This window comes from Cucumis melo, chromosome 11 (genome assembly GCF_025177605.1).
Source record: "Cucumis melo cultivar AY chromosome 11, USDA_Cmelo_AY_1.0, whole genome shotgun sequence".
Classification (NCBI taxonomy): Eukaryota; Viridiplantae; Streptophyta; class Magnoliopsida; order Cucurbitales; family Cucurbitaceae; genus Cucumis; species Cucumis melo.
This window is the reverse complement of record NC_066867.1, coordinates 4094048-4115277: the sequence shown is the minus strand read 5'-3', so window position 1 is coordinate 4115277 and position 21230 is coordinate 4094048. Positions and strand designations below refer to the sequence as shown.

The window sequence follows — 21230 nt, the reverse complement described above, 5'->3', positions numbered from 1 at the left end:
TACAACCCAGAAGAGGAGGTGTTGAAGAACATCCAAGGTTGGTCAATTCGGTATGTTCTTTTGCAAATGAATCATTTCCATCTAATTTTGTTTCATCGGTTTTGTACTCTGCTTATGTGAAGGGAGATCAACCCAACTTTGATATTGAACCAACAATTGGGGTTGAAGCTTCAGAGCTGTACCTAGATGTTCAATACATAACTGTAGAACAATACCTCAACAAAGATGTTTAGAAAGCAAACATTCTATCCAACCAGTTCGATTTTAGCAAAATATTTGAAGAGTAGTTGTCTCAAATCGATAAGGTTAGAAAAAGTAATAGACTACAAGCACAATAAAAAGAGTATGCTTTTTGTTACAAATTTTACCAATTTAAAACACTTTAAGCTAGCTCAATTAAGTTTGTGATACAATATTTAGAGAGGGGACTTTCATAGGGATCACAAATATTTAGAGAGGGAACTTTCACAAGGAAGAATTATAACGGTGTTTGTTCGATTTTAATCTATTTTGATCTTATTTTTGTCCAAATGATTCTTAAATCTAGATTTGCCATATTTATTTTTATCGAAATCTATTAAAAGGAAAGGTAAAATGTCAATATTTTTCAGATTATATAGTGAAAATGTTAATACATAACAAAATATTATCAATAGTTTTCAATTTGACTTTCCTATTCTCTCAAATTACATACTCTAAACAAAAAAAATTGTCACCTCTATTTCTTCCGGTCAAAAATGACAAACGTGACCGCCGTGGCTGCGGCGGCCGCCATTCTCCTCCACCAACCACATATCTTAGCCGCTGCATCTCCTCCCCATTTTTGTTCATATAATATTTTGCTATATTTTCTAAATATTTTTAGAAATTTTATAATTTAAAATAATTTCTTGATCGAAAACTATATATTTCGCACTCAGATATAGATATCATCTTCTTACCTTAGTTCTTTCCGTTTTGTAGCTCACCGTAACAACTCCGATCAGGTTTCATTCGCCTGAAACCTTATTTCAATGGCTCAGAAGCTCAAGGTTCTCATCATCGGAGGTACTGGTTACATCGGAAAGTTCGTAGTAGAAGCCAGTGCCCTAGCAGGTCATCCAACTTTTGTATTGGTCCGCCAATCTACGCTCTCCGACTCCGCCAAGTCTTCGATCATCGATAGTTTCAGGAACTTAGGTGTCAATTTCGTCTTCGTAAGTTCCTTATTCGCTATCTCTTTGGATTTTTTCGTTCGATTGTTGAGAATGCGGAATAAGATTACGGAAATGCGAAATGTTCTTCGATCTTTTTGGTTTCCCGAACAACTGATTTAGGTCTTTCATTCAATTATGCTAAGTGGGGATTATCTATTTGGTTTCTCTTAAAGTAATAATGCAGAATTATGTACTTTGATGATCCTTGAAGTCCATTCATGTTATAATCTTTGGAAGTGATAAATGTTCGTTTTGCTAAGACTCTGAGAAATTGGGGCAGGGTGATATCTTCGACAATGAGAGTCTGGTTAGGGCAATACAGCAGGTTGATGTGGTGATATCCACCGTTGGTCGTGGTTTGTTATCCCATCAACAAAATATCATATCTGCTATCAAACAAGCTGGCAATATTAAGGTAACCCTTCAACCATTTCACCACTGTCATTCACTTGCTAAATTTGTTCAATGTTTTGCCATTGTTATTGCTGCAAGGGTTGTAATATTGTACTGTTGAAGTAGTGATATGAATAAACTATATCAGCTTGAACTTTTGAACTTTTAAACTTCTGGGTTGATTAGTTATTTAGAGTTCATGAAGCTCAAATCGATATTCTATCCAAAAAAAGTATCTGATTTAAGAATATTGGATTTAAAAGAGGCACATCTTAGTGGCATGTTGAGGAAAATGAAGAGTCCTTGCAATGTTTATAAAATACATGGGATATTCTTTCTTTTTTTTTTCGTCGTTCGTTTCGAGATGGAATATCATGTTATCTAATATGATATCATAGACACTTGTGTTTGAATTTCTATAATGTCTTTTCTCTCCCGTTTAAAATTAATTTTTACTTGCCGGACATTTTATAGATTTTCAAGTTTGTTTAACCTTTTAGGTTGATTGATGATTTAATAAATTTTTTTTGCATTAAAAAAATCTGTGTGGTACAGAGATTTTTTCCCTCGGAGTTTGGCAATGATGTGGATCGTGTTCACGCCGTGGAGCCAGCAAAGTCGATGTTTGCCAGAAAGGTTGAAATTCGTAGGGTTGTTGAGGCAGAGGGAATCCCCCACACATTTGTAGTTAGCAATTTCTTCGATGGTTACTATCTTCGCAACTTTTCTCAGCCAGGAGCTACCGAACCACCTAGAGACAAAATCAAAATCTTTGGGGATGGAAATCTCAAAGGTATAATATGTTGATTTCAATCTCATAAGCTGTCGGATTATTGTATTGTACAGCAATACAGTCCCATGTTCTTGAGCTAAGATTGAAATGTTTTAAAAACACTTCTATATAGCATATACACACATGTTAACACACGTTCATTGTTCATCTGTGTCGTTTTTGTAAAGTAATTTACAACAAGGAAGAAGACATTGGGACATACACCATCAGAGCCATAGATGATCCAAGAACCTTCAACAAGATCTTGTACATTAGACCTCCTGCCAACATCTACTCGACGAATGAGCTAGTCTCACTATGGGAGAAAAAAATTTGCAGGATTCTTGAGAAAACCTATGTCTCAGAGGAGGAGCTTGTGAAAAACATCCAAGGTTGGTTTGGGCAAAATAACAATTTGTCAACTAATCTACCATGTTTCTTAAATAAATAAAGGACAAAAAAACACATTTTTATTTGCTAATCTTATTTTGCAGAGACTCCAGTGCCACTTAATACAGCATTAGCAATTAGTCATAGTGCTTTTGTGAAGGGAGATCATACCAACTTTGATATTGAACCATCAATTGGAGTGGAAGCATCAGAGCTGTATCCAGATGTTCATTACACAACTGTAGAAGACTACCTCAATCAATTTGTTTAGGAAGCAAACAGCCAACTTGATCTTTGCTTTGTTTGTACCCATGTCCCCTATATTTTTTATAACGCATATATTTTTTATAACGCATAAAAGTTAAAAGTCATGCTTTTAGTCCCTAGACTTATATAGAAACAATAATTTGGTTTTTGAATATTGCTTTGTAATAATTTACTCCGTGTTACTTTCAATTTTGTAACGATTTAATCTTTGTATTTTTATATTTGTAAAAATTGTTACAAACTAAAGCCTTTTTCTCTAACAGCAAATGCTTAGGATGGAATGGATGGATTCCCATTTACAGTCGATTTAGAAGTTGCTAGTGTTATTATTATATCCAACTCAACAATTATGGGATTCTCTAGAATCAAAGCATCCACCTTTTCAATAACAGGTAAATAGAGCAAAAAAATCACAAAACGATAAGGAATACACAAATTAGTAGAAAAAACAATGGGTTTTTGGTACACACTTTTTTAAAAAAGAAAAAAATTAACCTCTAATTATTAATTTGGGGAAGTTGAACAGAAACTTGGAGCGTCAGTGTAAAGCTGTAATCAACATTATAATTTATAAAGTTACAAAGCCAACTATCACTAACTTCACTTTCTCAAGTCCCATAAATTCTCTCCCCAATTATCCGATTCTACAAAAAGCAATTTTAAGTTGAAACCATATGGAACTTTTGGCAGAGCAGAGCTTCCATAGAACAGCTTTTGATGGACAAAGAATAAATATCAAAATTGAATCGAACTGCAAAATTTTACACAACAGAGAATAAATGGCCATTTCCACGCATTTTCTTCCATCTTCATTTGTTTCCCTTTCTACCTCCCTTCTTCCCGGAAGCTTTAGTGAATCCTGCCTTACCTCTTGGAATGTCCCTTTCTACCTCCCTTCTTCCCGGAAGCTTTAGTGAATCCTGCCTTACCTCTTGGAGTGTTTGAGTCCTTCGCAGGTCCCCCCTTGGCTCTTGGAGCCTTTGAGTTCTTTCCCTTCTTCGAACCTTTACCTTGCTTACTCATTCCATGCTTTCTCGCATCCTTCTTCATACGCCGATCGACCAAGACTTTACCCTTTCCAACCCTGACTTGAACTCCTTTCTTTGCAACCACAAGTTCCTTTTTAGGCCTTTGGGGTACGGCTTTTTTGTAAAGTTGATCTATCATCTTCCTCTTGGACCGATCCGATATATCAGCCTGGTCTGAGATGACATTTGCCTTCTTGCGAACCTTCTCGAGCTTCTTCATTGCAACTCGCTTCTTTCGTGCCTTAGCTTCAGCCACCTTTTTAGCAGGGCGAGCATCAATTTCTTTGAACTGTGCTCTTATCGCGGCGACCTCCTCTTTGGTTACAGGCTTTATCGGTTGACGATGTCTTCGCTCCTCATCCAAAAACCACTTGGGCAAGCCTGCATCATCAAACATGTATTTGTTGTAAGAATCATCAAGAATCTGCTCTCGTTGCTTTTTCCTCAGCATCTTCTTTGCACATGCTAATATCTCAGCCCTTGTGTCAGGATCTTCATCATCGGATTCTTCAGAGGATGAACTGTCACTTGAATCTGTAGCCGGGGCAGGAACCACCTCAAATCCATCGTCTACTTCATTAGATTCTCTTGCATTGCTTGAAATTTTAGAATTCTCTCCCGCATTCTGTGAAATACTTGACTTGGCTTTTTTGGAGACGGCAAGAGTTTCCTTTGGTCCATCAACCTCCATGTCATCATCACTATCCAACCCCTTCAAATCTCCCTCCTCTACTGCTTCAGCAAAAATATCCTGACTGAACCACTTGCTTGCAATTTCCTCTTGAGTTGGCTCGGCACCATCATCAAGAGATACCATCAGTGGATTTTTATCCGCATCTACAATATTTTCGTCCGAGTCATAATCAGACTGAATACCATCGCCACCATTCTCATCTTCCTGCAGACAACCAGACGATAAAAAGCTAACTATTATAATTCCTACTTCCAAACGATCGGAAATTGCTGACATACAAAAATAGACCAAAAGAAAAGACAAACGGGACACTGTGAACTGCATCAGAAAACAAAAGCAAACATGCCCAGTGGTTGTACGATGAATTGATTTAGTTATCATTAAAAACCTTTAGAACTACAGCTTCATACCTCAAGCAGCTCGGCATTATCAGAATAAGCATTTTTTACACGTTTCCGCCGCTTTGCACTACCTTCCTTTCTGGAAACAAAGCTTTCATAAGCCTGATCCAACAATTCCTCCATATGTTCATCATACCTGAAAAAATAGTATAAATATGTCATGCATCACAGAAATAACAAAAAGAAGACAGTCATTACTTCATTCTGAAAAAGTTAACAGAACTAAGCGAAGGGAGGGAGAAAACCTTCTGCGCTCTTCATCAGAGTCAATATCACTAGCAGAAGACCCACGGTTTTCCTCTTTGGTTACATCATTTTCATGTTCTCCCAACTCACCATTGTCATCATCATATTCAGTTGAATCCACAGCTTTTAAATCATTCTTACCCTGGTTTACACACAATACAATCGCAAACAAATTTCAGAAGTCCACATTTCCAATGTAAATAAAAACGACAATAAATTGGCAGGGAAACATACAAGTGAAAGTATACCTTGATGTTGGAAAGAGAGAATAACTCATGATCAACATAACCCTCTTCCATGACGTCTATTTGTGTCCCCATTGCTTTCCTAGCTTTGTCCTTTATGATACAGAAAAATAGCCACTCAATCAGATATTGCATGACTGGCGATAAGATATTAGGGTGAAGGCATGGGTCATATTCTGAGCTTTTACTAGGTGGAGAAAATGTTTCAACGGTGCCAATATTAAATTGATCAGCCTATACTTTACTCCTTTTCTAGTAATCTGACAAAACATGAAATCCGCACAATTGGTAAACAAATCAACGGAAAGATTACAAACCAAAAAGAACATGCACATCCCTTTTCACAAAATGTAGCTTGTAGTAGTAACAAAGGTTCAAGAAAGGTCTAAAAATTTGAAAGAGTTACACTCATACTGAAGGGAACAAGGCCCTAATTCTTTTTTCCAAATAATATGGTGAATAGTAGATAATTCCCAAGTCCCAAAAATCCAATCCGCAACAAATCTTTCCATAGCAAACAAACATAAATTTCAATAAATTGAATATCATAGTTACTTCTGGCATCATACATTATTCTCTGTAAGCATTAATCCCAAGCGAATAGGAAATAGTAAACGAAAACTTTGCAAGATCACAAACCTTAGCTTTCCTTTTCGCAAGTAGCTTTTTTGTCCTTTTCTTCTTCCGCTCCATAGCATATGCAAGCTCCTCCATCTCATTTAGTAATTTATCGTCTTCATCCTGCTTTACCTCATTTTCAACATCTTTAACTGAAGTGGATGTAGCCTTTTGATCAGGAGATAAGGCCTTTCTTATGTGCAATCGCCATCTAAATGAAGAATGATAAAAAAAATACAAATAAAAAACGTGAAGTTATTAGAGAATTGTTCACATAGTTGCATGCAAAGCGTGTGCACAAATACATAACCACCATTACAGTATATAAACCTTTATAGTGTGCTTGCCTTCCTATTGAACGAGTAAGCTCCAGGCTGAAGTGAATCTATTGCTCTACTAAACCTATATGATCCCATCAGGTGGAAAAAAATGTGAATAAGACTACCCATAAGCCTAACTATTAATGGCCCCATACAGCTCTACACCTATGGTAGTAATGTAACACCTCCAATCTGAATTATGAAGCCTACGAGAAAGGCTACTGCACCTACAAACGGAGGTTAATCATCACAACAGTTACCATTGTTCATTTGGAATAAGCAATATTTATGGGTACATGTGGGATAATTTTGTAAAACAGCTGAAGATAGTTCCTAAGGTAGTTAATAAATATCTAAAATCATACTCCAAAGAACTAGTTAATAAAGTAATTGAAAAGGTAAATAAATTAGCAACCTCGAAGGAAGCTAGAAAGCCAATGGCCAAACACCATAAGAATTCACATCGAGTTCGTTTTTTTGTGTGTGCCTTCAACCAAAATATGAGCATACACCAATAACAAAAAAAGTTCAAATTTTGAAGCCCCAAAGAAATCATGAATTAATCCTCTCCAGCATCTAAAAACCATATTACATCACGCACGAGTTGAAGGACTAAACTACAAATATAGGATATGCTTATGCTTATAGGAACAAAAATATCATTTTAAAAATGCAGAATTCCAATTTTTAAAAATAAAATAAGATAAAACTTGAATGAAAGTATCGAGAGGGTGTGAATCTTACTTCAGCAGATGTTTAAAATCTTGCTTTCCCAAGACACGCAAGTCATCACAAAGTGCCTTAACCTGTAAAAGAATAGGCATTTAGTGAATAAAGTTCCCAAATGATGATTAGAACCTTCAAAAAAACAAATGCTTAATATATGATACCTCTTCGGTTGTTAAATCATGATCCTTAATCGGCAAAGAATCAGGTTCATCAAAAGTTATACAAGTCACAGTTCCTAAGATCTCAAGAGGAGAATCTGACCAGATGAAATTAGAAGCAGAAGACACTTTCCGGAGAATCGTAGCACCATCTTCATATCTATCATCACAACAAACAAAAAATAAATGAACAGTCCTTCACGGGCAAAAAGCTAAAAGATGATCACTGGTGATCAGACGACCCCATGCACCTCCATGGGGGTCCCTAAAAAAAAAAGTAATTCAGGTTTTTCTAAATTAAAACGGTTCAATAGTTGCTGGCCTGCTTTTTAGTAAATCTAAATTGTAAGTCAAACATGAGCATAACAAACAACATAACATATAACCACGTCCTTAAAATGAGGAATTACCCATCACGATGTCTCTTTTGTTTTGTTCCTCTAAGTACATCCACAACCTACACACAAAATAATTTGAAATAAAATATTAACGACGATGATGAATGGAATATGAACCGAGCATGCAAATAAAACAGCACACAGTCACACACATTAGCTACATTTGCACGTAGCAACGACTACCTTCTGTTGGGGTTCTACAGATCCTTGAAAGAGGTGTTTCACATCAAGGAGACGAGGATCAATCTTTGCAGGAGCCTTATACCTAATACCCAAAATATATATTTCTGCAGATGCAGATCGACTTGCTGCTGGTTTGTCAACCTCAACCTTTTCAAATAACTGCAACACCATTTAAATGCTAATAAATATCATATATACAGAAACAAATGACTATGACGTCAAATTAGAGTAGAAATTACCTGCTTGATACAATATAGGACAGAACTGTAATCTTGTGACCTAAAAACCTGAAAGGGAAAGAGCAAATAAGCAATCGGAAGCCATTCATATTTAGGATGGAAAATTTAAAAAAAAATAAAAGTTCTTGGGAGTTCCTAATCCAACGGTCCTATTTCTTTTAGTAGATATTGACAATGTAGTGATTTAACATTGATCTAGGACATTAGCCAGAACGTTCCCCTATCAAATGGTCCAATAGTAATGGCTCAACCAGTAAATTCAAATTATCTGAAAATGTTCATTCAAATTCTAAATCTCTCACTTGTACTCAAAACTTTAAGGGGGAAAGTTCTCAAACGCATGATAATACTATCCACACATTATTGACTCTAGAGCAAAGGAACCTAAAATTAAAGGATGTAGGTACATCAAATTATCTTCCCTCATCATGGATGTAACGAATTGCAAACAAAATCAACAGAAAAAATGAAGGAATGAAATCTACTCAACGTGATATTGAGATATAAGACCTCGAACTTGTTTGTTTATCAACTAGGTAAGAGAAAATCTAGTAACATATAAACCGAGCGGAAATTAAAACAACTACCCATTGAAATAATGATTAGCAATCATCAATGAACAATAATGGAGCTCAGAGGATTACAGAACAAATGAACACCTAATATGAAAGAACCCACCTTGGTAACAAATGTACCCTTCGGAGCCAACAACTGAGTAGCTAATCTGACAGAGTCAATAACCAACGAATTCTGAGACATAGCCTCCTGCGCCCAAGCCCCACCTACATTGGGCGAACCATCGTGCAAGATCAAATCAAAAGCAGCGCACCCCTTTTCGCTCATAATCTTCTTGAGCCTGGCTTTACACTCCGGCTTGGTGATATCTTGCTCGATAGCGACAGCACCGCGGACGGGAGCAATGGGAACCAAATCAACACCGACGACGAGACTACCGACAGGAACCCGCTCGACGGCGACTTGCATCCAACCACCAGGGGCGGCACAAAGATCGAGGACGGCATGGGAAGAACGGAGGAAGTTGTATTTGGAATCGAGCTGAGCGAGTTTCCATGAGGCACGAGAGCGATAGCCATGCTCTTTAGCAAGGCGATAGTACTTGTCCAAACGATGCTTTCCCTTGACTTTGCCCATGCCGGAATTCAATCGTAGTTTCGAGGAATTCGCCGGCGACGGCGCTGTGGGGTTTTAGGTTGGAAAGAAATAAAAAGGAGAGGTTTTTAGGTTTTTATTGCTCCTCCGAATAACCCTCACAATGGTTTCTAATAATTCGCACAATTATATATATTTATTTAGACTATGGTCCATATTATTTTAGTTTCGTAATATCAAAATAATTATGGAGAATTTTAGTTGGATAAAAAAATAGTAAATAATAAATTATAATTAAATATTTTTAAACATTATTTAATGTAGCAAGAAATGGTTATTATGATCTTTGATAATTTTGCTCGAAACGACCTCTTTAATGTTGTTTAGTCCTCGTATTATGAAGGAGTGTGTAGACTATTTTAGCTCATTACAAGAGTTATTATAACATAGAATTAAGATTATGACTATTCTACTCCTTCATCAATCTCTCATTGGTCACTATTCCTCGTTACCATTTCTCTTCTATCACTGTCCCTCACTCTTTCAGGGGTCATTTTATATTTTACAAATTTTAATTATGGCATAAGACAAATCATCTAATCAATTTTATTCATATATACCTTTAAAGATTTAGTTTAATTACGAAATTAGATGAAATCGGTGTAACATTCAAAATTTAAAAGATTCTAATATCACTTATGAAAATTAACATGACAATAGATATTTAACGCCACCTTAACTACATATCAATTTTCATCTTTTAATTTGAAACAAGTTTAAAAGTTAAATGATATTTTTCTATAACAAATCCAAAAGTTTAAAAAGGAAAAATAACGATTTTTTGAAGGTTTAAATATTGTTATAAATATTACTATCATATTAGAATCAAAATTATTGACGATTGATTGATTGCTAAGTGTAGTTGTAGGTTCACTTTATGACTGATGTTTTCATATGAAATCACAACACTGATATGATTTAGGGTACCTCATAGTAGAAAGTTAACCGTTTATCTAACAAGACAATAGTGAGCCCCCCAGGTATTTTTACACTCACCATTTTTTTGTGTTTAACTTTTTAGGCAAGGCTAAAAGGCAAGCTGACAAGCGACAATAACCCGTAACCTGACATATGGGGACTATATGTTCATGCTTTCATTATTCTCATGACTACCATGATTTGACTGCTGGATGTTTTTTTAAAATAAAAACTTGTGATCACTTTGCTTACTATTTTCTTTAAAACTAGATAAGGTCTGAATTATGTTTATTTTTCTTAATAGTTAACTTGGTTTGCCAAACTTTTTGTTTTTAGATGGTTTGTTTTTACGTTTTATTTTATAAATTAAGTAGATTTTTCTTTTATTTTAAAGTTTGACAACGTTATTTATTTTAATTAATGGCCTCATCTTTGATCTGAAAAATTGGATCATTACGGTTAGTTTAGTATATATGAAATTATTCTTTGAATTTGAAGAAAAAACATACTATAGGAGTAAAAGTACATCTATTTCTTCTATAGATCAATCATACATCATACACTTATACTATTAAATTTTCATCGAAATATCAATATTTCCAAGTTTAGATATGAGCAATAAATCGATATTCTTAGTATATCATAGAAAAATCCACAAAATACAAAGTACAAGCATCAACATGGTTTTAGTATAAATATAATAGGAATGTTAGACGTGTTTACTTTATTGAAAAAAAATGTTTATTCCCCTTTGAAATTCATTTTTCAAATATGTTGTTATCTATAATTTTTATCCAAAAATGTATATAGAAATTGATATTTTATTAATGGTTCTATCGAAATTTCCACAAATCCATATTTCGATATTTTCATCAATATATTTTAACCTTGCATACACGTACACATGTGAAGCAGTATTTTCAAATGTTAAATAAACCCTACCAAAAATAGACATTTGTAGTTCAAAAAGTACATGAATAATGAAAACATCGACATTAGCCTCATGATTTCACTTCTTCCTTCATCTTGGTTGGAAAACATCGAGATTAGCCCCAAGATTTCACTTTTTAATTCAAACATCGAGATTAGCCCGACCGATAATCGCCACTACATATATACTCATTTTGTTTTTAAATAAATAGTAAATAATTAATGCAATAAAACTATTAATCAATTAATTATATTTGTAGCTAGTTAATGATCGTTATATCTATTAATTAACTAGAATTTATCAATTGTATTATTGATTAATACATCGTCTATATCTATATCTATATTCTATACTACCTATAAATGCTTGAAAGTATAGAAACCTTTTCCTCTCCTTTATAATATTGCTTTAAGCTTTGTTTTCCAAATTTTCTTTTGGTTTAGTGGTAAATTCATTTTTTATTTTATCTTTATTTTTAAACAAATTCATATGGACCCTCTCCCACTACTTTATTTGTAATAATATATATGGTTTTATGTGAAAAGTTGAATTAAAAAAATAAAGTACGTGGAATGTGAAAAGTTTGAAGGTTTTTCATTTACATTTTCCAAATTACTTAAAATTAAATATCTTACATTAATTCTAATTAACAATATAAGTTTAAAGAGTTGAAATCTCAAGAGTTTTTGTAACCATTTTTTAACTTTTACTATTATATAAAAGGTTCACTTGATTTTTTTCTAATAACATTATTGTGTATCTTCTTCAAATCTTTTATATTTGAAAGTCTATTGATTTGAAAAACGTCAATATATTAACTATCGTTTGATTAGAGGTTTGAAGCCTTTCAACAAACCATGGAGAATTAAAGTGACAATTTTTCAAAAAACAAATGTCCAATCTTGTGGTCGAGGAAAAAAATTATCAATTTTGAAATTCATTTTGGTTGACGAAGAGGTTTGTTTTAAAGATGTTTTTCTTTTTCAATTATAATTCTTTTAATTCAATCATTGTTTTCACAATTAATTAAAAAATAAGCACTATAATTCTTTTCTAGCTTTTCTCTCTTTTAACATAAGAAAGGTAAACATTAAAATGATATTTTGTTGATTTATGCTTTCAATTCCGGCTAGAGCAAAATGGATAAGGGTTTAAGATAAAGAAGTGATCGATTATGACAAATTATGAACAATTCAATTGGAGAAAGTTTGGTTGTTAATATTATCTTGCGTATGTTTACTTTCACGTTCATAAAAAGCATATATGTTATAATAATATGAGATTCTACTACATTTGAATATACAAATTCATGTTGTGTTATTTATACAAATTTAACCTTTTTATATACTAAAATAAAACAACTAATTTCACGTGCAATGCACGTGTTACTAACTAGTAATTATATAAATTCATCAAATTTATCTTATCAAATTACTCATTTTACAAATACTTGTAATTAATAATTCAATTAATATTATTATTTGATTGTTAAATAATTAAATTTTATCAAAATTTTGAATTAGATTTATTATTTATCAATAAATGCATTAAAATTTTATAGAGTTTTTGATGACCAATATTACAAATGAAATACAAAAATGATTTATTCTCGTACATTTTTAACAGATATCCTTAATTCCTAGACTTATTATTCCCATGCATCATTAATTCCTATCAATGTTATTCCCACCATCCAAACAGCTCCAATTAACAAAAATAAAAACATATAAAGTATCAGTAACATAGTCCAACATAGCATAACTCATCCACAGGCCCAAATTTACGTTAAATAGTATGCATAAAGATTTGATTTTTTTTTCTTTCGATCCTTCCTGAGAAGGATAGATAATAAAGAGGAAGGAAATAACTCTCTTCAAAAGAAATAAGAGCTGGATGAAAAAATCACTTTAGAAAAATAACACAATGACATCTATAGAAGAAGCAAGAAAGTCTTCTCAACAAAATAAAATAAAACTTCAAACAAGTTATAAATCTTATGATTCAAAGGTTTGATATCTCAATTGAATTTGATACCAACTCCATCAAAGATTCATACCATCCCAAGTAGCTAGGATGTGTTTTAAACTATAGATAACCGCTTTAGTCTCTAGACTTTGACGGGTTTGGCCTTCGAATCAGAAAATGTGTTGCATTAGTTTTACAAATGCATGTTAACCCACCCATTAACAAAATCCAAACCTCCAAAAATTCTCACCAAAAAAAGTTGTTATATCTTTTCTTTCCGATGCATTCTCTTTCTATAATGGCTTAGGTGATGGAATACTCTCAATATCATCATCAATAGAGACGCACAAAGTTCCAACCCACATGTGATTGGGATATTCTACAAGAACACTGCAGGGGCCAGAAAAAGAAAGGGTGGGAAGATGAGAATCAGAAGCAAACAAAAAATTCAAGTGACGCCCTGCGATCGGACAGGATTACGACCCGTATTAAACTGAGTTTCTACAACAGCAGTTCTTCAGTTAATCATAAAGAAATTGGCATAACCATGTCCTGTGCATCATCAATTCAATGATTAAATCCATATGCAATCTTAACTACAAGTAAATTTTATGGAAAAAATTTTCTGCTACTGTGAACATTCGAGTCTCTAAATTTCTCCCTCCATTCAGTACTTGTACTAATTGCTGTAAATAATAAGCCACAGATCAATCATCGCTGGTGATAACGCTACTTGCAGGTTTCTTGCCACCATGCTTCTGCAAAATATCAAAACTTAAAACAATGTTTCCACAACACGAAAGATTTATCAAAAGCAAGACTAACAAACTCTTAACAGCAGTGTAATGGATAAGAAGTATTGGATAGGTCACCTGCTTTCCAAAACTAAATGGTAGGTATTTGTACTTGATCATATGAGAAATCTGACGCCTCATTGTCAGGACAAAAAGGACAATCCAGTAACAAAGTAAAATAGGCCAGAAGACGGGAACATCAAATATGGAAAAGAAAGTCATAACAAAGGCAATGCAAAAGGCCTTTGTAAAAGAGTACCTACAAACATGAATTTTCATTTTATATGAGAAATAAACAAACACTTAATAACTTCCAAAAAAAAATGTGTTATGGGGTCGGGCAAGAAGAGTGCAAAAGCAGTAATCAAATGAAGATTCAAATTCTAATAAAAGAAGAGTTACCATAAACTCACAAGTAAAACTGTGTGTAACAGTATCCATTAATCAACCATGAGGCAAATAATAAATATTTCTGAAGTCTACAAAATTCCACAATAAGAAATTATTTTAAAAAGCAGTTAGACATGTTCCACACCCTTCCATGATTTGAAGCGCATGGCAGAGGTCTTCCAAAAGAAAAAATTAATGCAAGGGAGAAAGTTCAGGGAACCAAGGGAAATTCTGTTAGTGGGTATAAACTAGAAGAAACTTAAAGGAACGCCTCTATCTATTTTTTCTCCCTTTTCAGAGCTCGTGCAAGGTTTGTCAAAGCTTGGAGAAGTTGATGTGTGATTTTCAATAGAAAAGAAGGAAAACAGAAAGGGTCACATTTGATTGGATGGGAGGTCATTGAGAGACCAGTGGGGGGGGGTGGTTTAAAAGGATCTCATCAAAACTTGTGGAAGATTATTTCAAAAGAGCACCCTTCATTTATTCATTTTGTTCGTTGTGTGGTGGGGGAGGGAAAGACACCTATTTTTTGGAAGACCATTGAATGGAGGACAGGCCTCTTTGTTATTTGTTCCCTCATCCGTATCATTCATTTGCTACCTACCAAAAAACAATTTTGTTGATGATTTTCTAGTGTAGACTGCAAGATCCTTTTCCTTTTCTTTTAGGTTCTGTCGTGCTCTTTTAATAGAGAAATGATGGAGGTGGCTGCTCTTCTTTCTTTACTTTAGGGTCACACTTCTAGATATGGGAGAAGAAATGTGAGCATCTGGAACCTGATCCTTTTTAGGGGTTCTCGGGCAGGCTAACATGATGGATCGACTTAAGAGGAAGTTGTCCTCCCTCGTGCGTCCTTTCTATTGCATTCTTTGTCAAGGCTGAGGAAGAGCAGAGCACATTCTTTGTCGTTGTGAGTTAGTCAGCTTGGTTTGGGATTCTTTGTTTCAAACCTTTTGCATTATGGTTACACAGCACAAAGATGTTGGAGCGTTGCTCGAGAATTCCCTTTTTAAGTTGCCTCATGGGGAGAAAGGCCACTTTCTATGGCTTGCGAGGGTGTGTGCTATCTTGTGGGTGGTGTGGAATGAGTGGAAGAATAGAGTTTTTAGAGGTGTGGAGAGGGTCCCTAGCAAGATTTGGTCCCTTCTTTAATATCATGTTTCTTTGTGGGCTTCGATTTGAAGGCTTTTTGAAACAATTCTTAGGTGCTATTCTGGTAAATTTTTCATAATATATATATATGAGATGATTACCTCACAAAGAGGTTAATATTTTAGAACCATGGTACAGCAAGAAATAAACATAGAAAGGCAAAAGGCACTCATCTATAATATCAAAGAACTTTCTAGAGCAAGAAATAAACATAGAAAGAAGAAGATAGGAATTGAAGCTAAAAGGGAAAAGAGATAAAAGGCAAAAAGAAAGTATTAACCTACACTGCATAGTAAGACTAAATGAGACCAGGTTCCTCTAAAACCATCCAAAATTTCAATGAAAACCGATAATATATAGTCTTCTTCCAAACAACACTTGTATCTTTCCCTGTCTTGCTTAAATTACCGAGCCACAGGAAAATGCCTCTTCCTGTTCCATTACATATTATCCTAATTCTTGAGATATCAACAACTATGTAAAGTCACTCGTCCCATATGGAAAAAGAATAAGGCTGACCATGTGTATTCAGGATCTCAAAGTTGCTACATGCATAACAAGCAAAGCCCATCAAGAAGCACCAAAGAGTAGCGGTCACGATGTTTTTTTTGACAGGAAAGAGTAGTGGTCACAATGGACAAGACAAAAACAAACAAGTTTACTTGGTGCACAAAGGATTTTACACAACATAACCCAATCCTTTTTTATTCTGATGCACACCTCACTATATGTTCCCTCTCTCACCACTGCCTACCATTTTGACAACTTTTCAATACCAGAATTAGACATAATAGACAAACAGGATACTGAATCAGATTTGTAATGAAGAAACAACAGAAAATGCAAACTTCAAAGTTTACCAACGAAATATAAACAGGCAAATGATGCAAAAGCTCATGAATGAAATTCCATTATTACCAGAACTTAAATTCTGGAAGTCGGCGAATGAATGGCCTGAATTCATCTGAACCTTTAGTAGGCAGCAAAGGCCCATCTGAAACTTCCATCTCTGGGTCAACTAAGGGGGACAAGAATCCAATCAATAAATTGAGTATATAAATACCCAGACCATAAGAAACAATGTAGAACCCTTGCACATAGAAGACCCTCAAAGCATAAATTGCCACTATAAAAAGGGTTCCAATCCATCTGTAGACAGCATGTGGAGTAATCTTATCCAGATAATATTGATAAAGCCTTGAAACATCATGCTGCCACTGGCTCAAAGGTCCTGCCCCTGAGGCAGCTTCACCTCCTATCCCGTCCATTGAGTATTAAAAGCTTCACTATCTGCATATAACCCAACTCATACAAGTTATTCAACTTCTTGCACATTTTGCATAACATTCACAAAAATATGCATATTGATTATCCCTAAAAAAAATTATGTTACAAAAAGATCCCCAATACATTGAATGTTCGGGATCCTGGAGCAAAAACCTTCAAGGGGTTTCCACCAAATTGCATGCGATGAACACTTTCCAAGGCCTACTCCATTTAATCAAAACATAGCAACAAACGCCATTCTCCCTTATTCATCAAACTATCATTAGGGTTCTACAGAAAAACGTTTCTTTAGTAACTAGATCCAAAAACTAACACACCCCACAAATCAACAATTACAGGAAACAAAATAGCATCCCTTAAATGAAAAACAATACAAACAAGAGAAGAAACGGAAAAACATTCAGAAAAGCTAAGAAAGTGAAATTCATCCTCAGAGAATGGCAAGATTTACAAATCTAATTAAACCCACATAAAAAAAAAAAAAAAAATCAACATTGGAAAAAGGGAAAGAAACGAATCATGAGGAAAAAGCGAAAAAAAGGGAACGAGTCTCTTACCTTGGAGGAAGCTTTGAAAGCTCAATGAATACGAAAAAATGGAGATTGGAAAGGTAAGGAAGCGTAAAACGAGCAGATCTACGAGTTTTGTGGGACTCTGATTTTTGCAATATTAATTTGTTCTAAATTTACAATAATATTCTTAGTTTTGTTTGATTAGTTCCACACCCAATTAAGAGAAACGATAGAGAAGGCAATAAACAAATTGGTTTAACACGTTGTTAACAGTGACGGAATTGAAGATGAAGAAGAACACCATTGAAAGATTGGGTCACCCATTGAGGAACGGAAGATAATTGGTCCGTCATTTTAAAACTCTTCAACTGCATGTAACGGTATCAACTTGAAGAATATACCATATCATATCCTTAAGTTCCTAACCCTTTTGAAGCTATAACGGGCTCAGGCCCATTTACACGCTACTGGGCTTCTTTAACAAATAGATTTTGGGCCTGTTTATTTGAACAAATTTATGTGATTATAGGTTTGATATTGAGATGTGAATTATAACAAAGTGTATTAAAATATCAACCAAATGTAAATGTTATACTTCTTATTAGGAAACTTAAAATTTCACTATAAATACGTTCATGAAAATTGTTGTTATTTAACAATTTTTCCATAAAAATAAATTTTGAAGAACTAAATTTAAGGTTTATTGAAAGTACATGAAATAAAATTGAACAAAATATATAGACTAAATCGATGTTTTAACCTTCTAATATATTATCAAGTTAATATTTTCACGTGAAGGTCAAAATATTAAAAAGTAGGTAGATGGGGACTAACATAGAAAAAGAATCCTAAATAAGGGTATCTATGCAAAAAAAAAAAAAAAAAAAAAAAAACTTTACTAAGGATCTTTTGTTACTATTCCTTTCCCATTAATTGAAGTACATGACCCACATTGTAGGCTCCTTTTTCAAACATCTCCTTTTTAATTTGTTTTTGGAAAAAAAAGGACTATTTTTAAATGTTGAAAAAAAAAAAAACTAATTCAATAGATTGTCTTAATATTTTGCTATATTGGTAAATATATTCATAAAATTTTTTATTTAAAATAAAATTTTGAACAAAAATATATAAATTTTTTAATTTGTTTCAAGTTTAGAACGTTACAATTTTTGCTTCTTTAAAGTTTAATTTCATTTCGGTCTCCTAAGCTTCAAAATTTTATATTTCTATTACTGATTTTTAATATAGTTTTTATTTGAATACTTAAGTTTCAGTATTTTACACTTTTAATCTAAGTTTTTGTTATTACTGCCTTTGGTCTTAAATTAATCTATCATAGTTGAAACTTTTAAAAGTAATTTTAATAGAAAAGAAAGTTAAGTGAAACTAGTTAATATAATTTGTAATTTTCTTGAAAATTAATTAATAAACTTCACCCTTAAAGAACCAAAAGCGACTATTAAGTAAAAATTCGGTCTTTTAAAAAGCGTAAATCTTTGAACTTAATGTTCAAGAAAAATAAAATTCAAAACTCAAATGTATACAATTAACATTTTAAAATCCACAAACCAAATAAAAATTAAACCCAACACTAAAAGACCAACAAAAAGTTCCAATATTTTTCAATCTTCTCTTACCTAAATCAGGAATAATTGTTATCAACATGAACATATATCAACTATCATAAAGTCTTAAATCAACTTTTGAGATTTGAATCTCGAAAAAAAAAAGGCCAATTATTGGTCAATTATCTCTTTGTCTGTGCTACTTCGATATAATGACCTAACATTTTTTTTTTAATTTTCCATCCTTCATTTTTTATTTTTGTTTAAGACCTCAACAACCAAAAATTGAATATTATAAAATAAAATATGAAGTAATATGTTACCTTAAAAAGAAATGATTGGTAAAAAGCTAGAACCCCACACATGGCCATGCACATGTGCAAATTAATAAGAATTATTATCCTTCAACTTTTTTCAACCAAAGGAAAAATTTATGTTCCAAATTAAACACATATAGGGGGGGAAAAATAATCCATGGTAGCAACATATTATCATGTGGACACATTTTCAAGTAATATATTATGAAGGAAAATGTTGCTGGCTTTAAATAATTTGATTTGAGAGGAAATTCAATTTCCAATTTCTTATAATAAAAAGAACATACAATATATATGAATATTGATTGGATTATTCGTTTGGAATTCAAGAATTCTAGAACCACATATAAATAATAGAAGTCCTCTATTGTTATAGGTTTTTTTTTTCTCTTACAAAAGAAAATAAATATAGAGATGGTGCCTATCATATTCTGATCATGTATCGTTTGATCGTTTATTAACACATATATCATATGTCAGTGTAACTATGTTTTGCATATGTCCTTTCAACAGCATAACTCGAGCTAAGTAAATTAAAAGACAAACATTATGGTTGATTTTTTCTAATTTTGGTTATGTTAATATAGGAAATTTTAGTATCGTTTATTAAATTTCGTGAATGAAGTATAATAAATTGTGGTTGTTTCTTTGGTGTCGTATTCTTTTTTGGGTTCTTGTACGTTTTCATCATTCATGAATCATCTGGAGGTGTATTTTTGAGAGATGATGTATGCATGAGTTGATCTCCCTTACTTTTTGTGAGGAGAGTGGTTGTGTTGGTTAGTTGGTTTAATGAATTTGTTCTTAAGAAAACAAAAATTGAACAAAGGTGCAAATTGAACATGTAACTAAAAGTCTAGGTTTGGTGCTTGCTACTAATCCTAAGTCAATAAGAGGCTTTGGTTGTAGCAAAAATTTTAGGAACGGGAATGAATTTAATTCTTCTAAAGTCATAACGTATAGAAAATGTCTAACTTGCAACATTGTGATTGGGAGTTTAAAGTGATATTAGGTTAATTGTCAAGCTAAAATAAGTCGGGACATTCACTTAGTATGCTTTGTTCATCAATTGGGGATATTCAATCGTTCTTATGGTGGGCCTCTTCTTAAGATCCAAATGGGTCGAAGTGTGTTTCATTATTTTATTTAAATATGAATGGTTAGTCGAAACCAACAAGGTCTAGCAGGTCAATTTACGCCTTGACCTGAACTAACTCTCCTTATACTTTATTATGGGCCCTAGTGTACCTGTTTTTTTTTTTTTTTCCTGTTTCACCATTTTATGATTAGATAATTTGTGAAGTTGCGAATCCTATCAAATTGATTAGATAATTTGTAAAGATCATATAACATGTTAATTTTTTTTTTTTTTAATGAAAATGTATCTCTTTAAAGCAAGAAAGAAAAATATTTTTAAGTATATCAACAGCCATTAAGGTATGTCTACTCTCTCACTACTCAATTGTCAAATGTGTTATTTTGTATAATGCCTCAATGCAACTCCATCTATAGAACAATATTGTCAAATACCTTTTATATGTATACATATAATTTTGTCAAATACGTGATACAAATGAAAAATGGTTCTCTAATTAATTATAATCATGTTGACACACAATTGTCTAATGTGGTATTTTGTATAATGCCTCAACTTAAGTGACGTTCATTTTCCATTTAATGAATCTATGTTTTGAGAAAGGAAACGAGTAGTGGAGGGAAAAATTGTTATTGATGTTAAAATTCCGTTACGAAAAAAAGATTATGTTTTTCAACAAAATTAAAAGAGAAAAATGTGACTTGTTCGATATTTTTGTTAGAGAATAGGAGTATGGAAACGATAGTCGATAATAGAACTCATGTTACCTCTCTAAAAGTTATAATATATGTATTTACAAAAGAATTTGACCCTAGGTTGTTGTAACGACCCAACTCTTTATACTAAGCTGAGGTCA

General features: G+C 33.2%; 3 protein-coding genes across 5 annotated transcripts; 1 reads left to right on the top strand and 2 right to left on the bottom strand.

Moving 5' to 3' along the window:
- Positions 1-650: 650 nt before the first annotated feature.
- On the top strand, positions 651-3264 carry LOC103499681 (phenylcoumaran benzylic ether reductase POP1-like). The gene is made up of 5 exons (XM_008462724.3): positions 651-1196; positions 1477-1611; positions 2145-2382; positions 2550-2753; positions 2856-3264. The coding sequence occupies exons 1-5, from the start codon at positions 1014-1016 to the stop codon at positions 3020-3022; spliced, it is 927 nt and encodes a 308-aa protein (XP_008460946.2). The 5' UTR covers positions 651-1013; the 3' UTR covers positions 3023-3264.
- A 292-nt stretch (positions 3265-3556) lies between these two features.
- Positions 3557-9562, bottom strand: LOC103499682 (adoMet-dependent rRNA methyltransferase spb1). The gene is made up of 11 exons (XM_008462725.3): positions 8956-9562; positions 8278-8325; positions 8039-8197; positions 7868-7914; positions 7461-7617; positions 7315-7376; positions 6272-6461; positions 5636-5725; positions 5387-5529; positions 5151-5277; positions 3557-4944 (listed from the first exon to the last, which is right to left on the bottom strand). The coding sequence occupies exons 1-11, from the start codon at positions 9427-9429 to the stop codon at positions 3883-3885; spliced, it is 2559 nt and encodes an 852-aa protein (XP_008460947.1). The 5' UTR covers positions 9430-9562; the 3' UTR covers positions 3557-3882.
- Positions 9563-13708: 4146 nt separating this feature from the next.
- Positions 13709-17775, bottom strand: LOC103499683 (protein RER1A). Of its 3 annotated transcripts, none has more exons than XM_008462726.3 (4): positions 17442-17775; positions 16516-16887; positions 14134-14314; positions 13709-14019 (listed from the first exon to the last, which is right to left on the bottom strand). In XM_008462726.3, exons 2-4 carry the CDS (start codon positions 16863-16865, stop codon positions 13969-13971), a joined length of 582 nt encoding a protein of 193 aa, XP_008460948.2. In that variant the 5' UTR covers positions 16866-16887; positions 17442-17775; the 3' UTR covers positions 13709-13968. The 3 variants fall into 3 exon arrangements, with proteins under 3 accessions (XP_008460948.2, XP_008460950.2, XP_050935637.1); XM_008462728.3 differs by having other exon boundaries at positions 13709-14016; positions 17442-17756; XM_051079680.1 differs by having other exon boundaries at positions 13709-14314; positions 17442-17756.
- Positions 17776-21230: the final 3455 nt, after the last annotated feature.

Coding starts and splice junctions, on each gene's coding strand:
- LOC103499681 (XM_008462724.3), top strand. CDS start 1,014: ATGGCTCAGAAGCTCAAGGTTCTCATCATCGGAGGTACTGGTTACATC. Junction 1,197..1,476: donor TAGGTGTCAATTTCGTCTTC/GTAAGTTCCTTA, acceptor AAATTGGGGCAG/GGTGATATCTTCGACAATGA. Junction 2,754..2,855: donor GCTTGTGAAAAACATCCAAG/GTTGGTTTGGGC, acceptor CTTATTTTGCAG/AGACTCCAGTGCCACTTAAT.
- LOC103499682 (XM_008462725.3), bottom strand. CDS start 9,429: ATGGGCAAAGTCAAGGGAAAGCATCGTTTGGACAAGTACTATCGCCTT. Junction 7,618..7,867: donor CAAAAGAGACATCGTGATGG/GTAATTCCTCAT, acceptor TTGTGATGATAG/ATATGAAGATGGTGCTACGA. Junction 5,530..5,635: donor TCTCTCTTTCCAACATCAAG/GTATACTTTCAC, acceptor TGTGTAAACCAG/GGTAAGAATGATTTAAAAGC.
- LOC103499683 (XM_051079680.1), bottom strand. CDS start 16,865: ATGGACGGGATAGGAGGTGAAGCTGCCTCAGGGGCAGGACCTTTGAGC. Junction 14,315..16,515: donor CTTCCAGAATTTAAGTTCTG/GTAATAATGGAA, acceptor TCATGTTTGTAG/GTACTCTTTTACAAAGGCCT.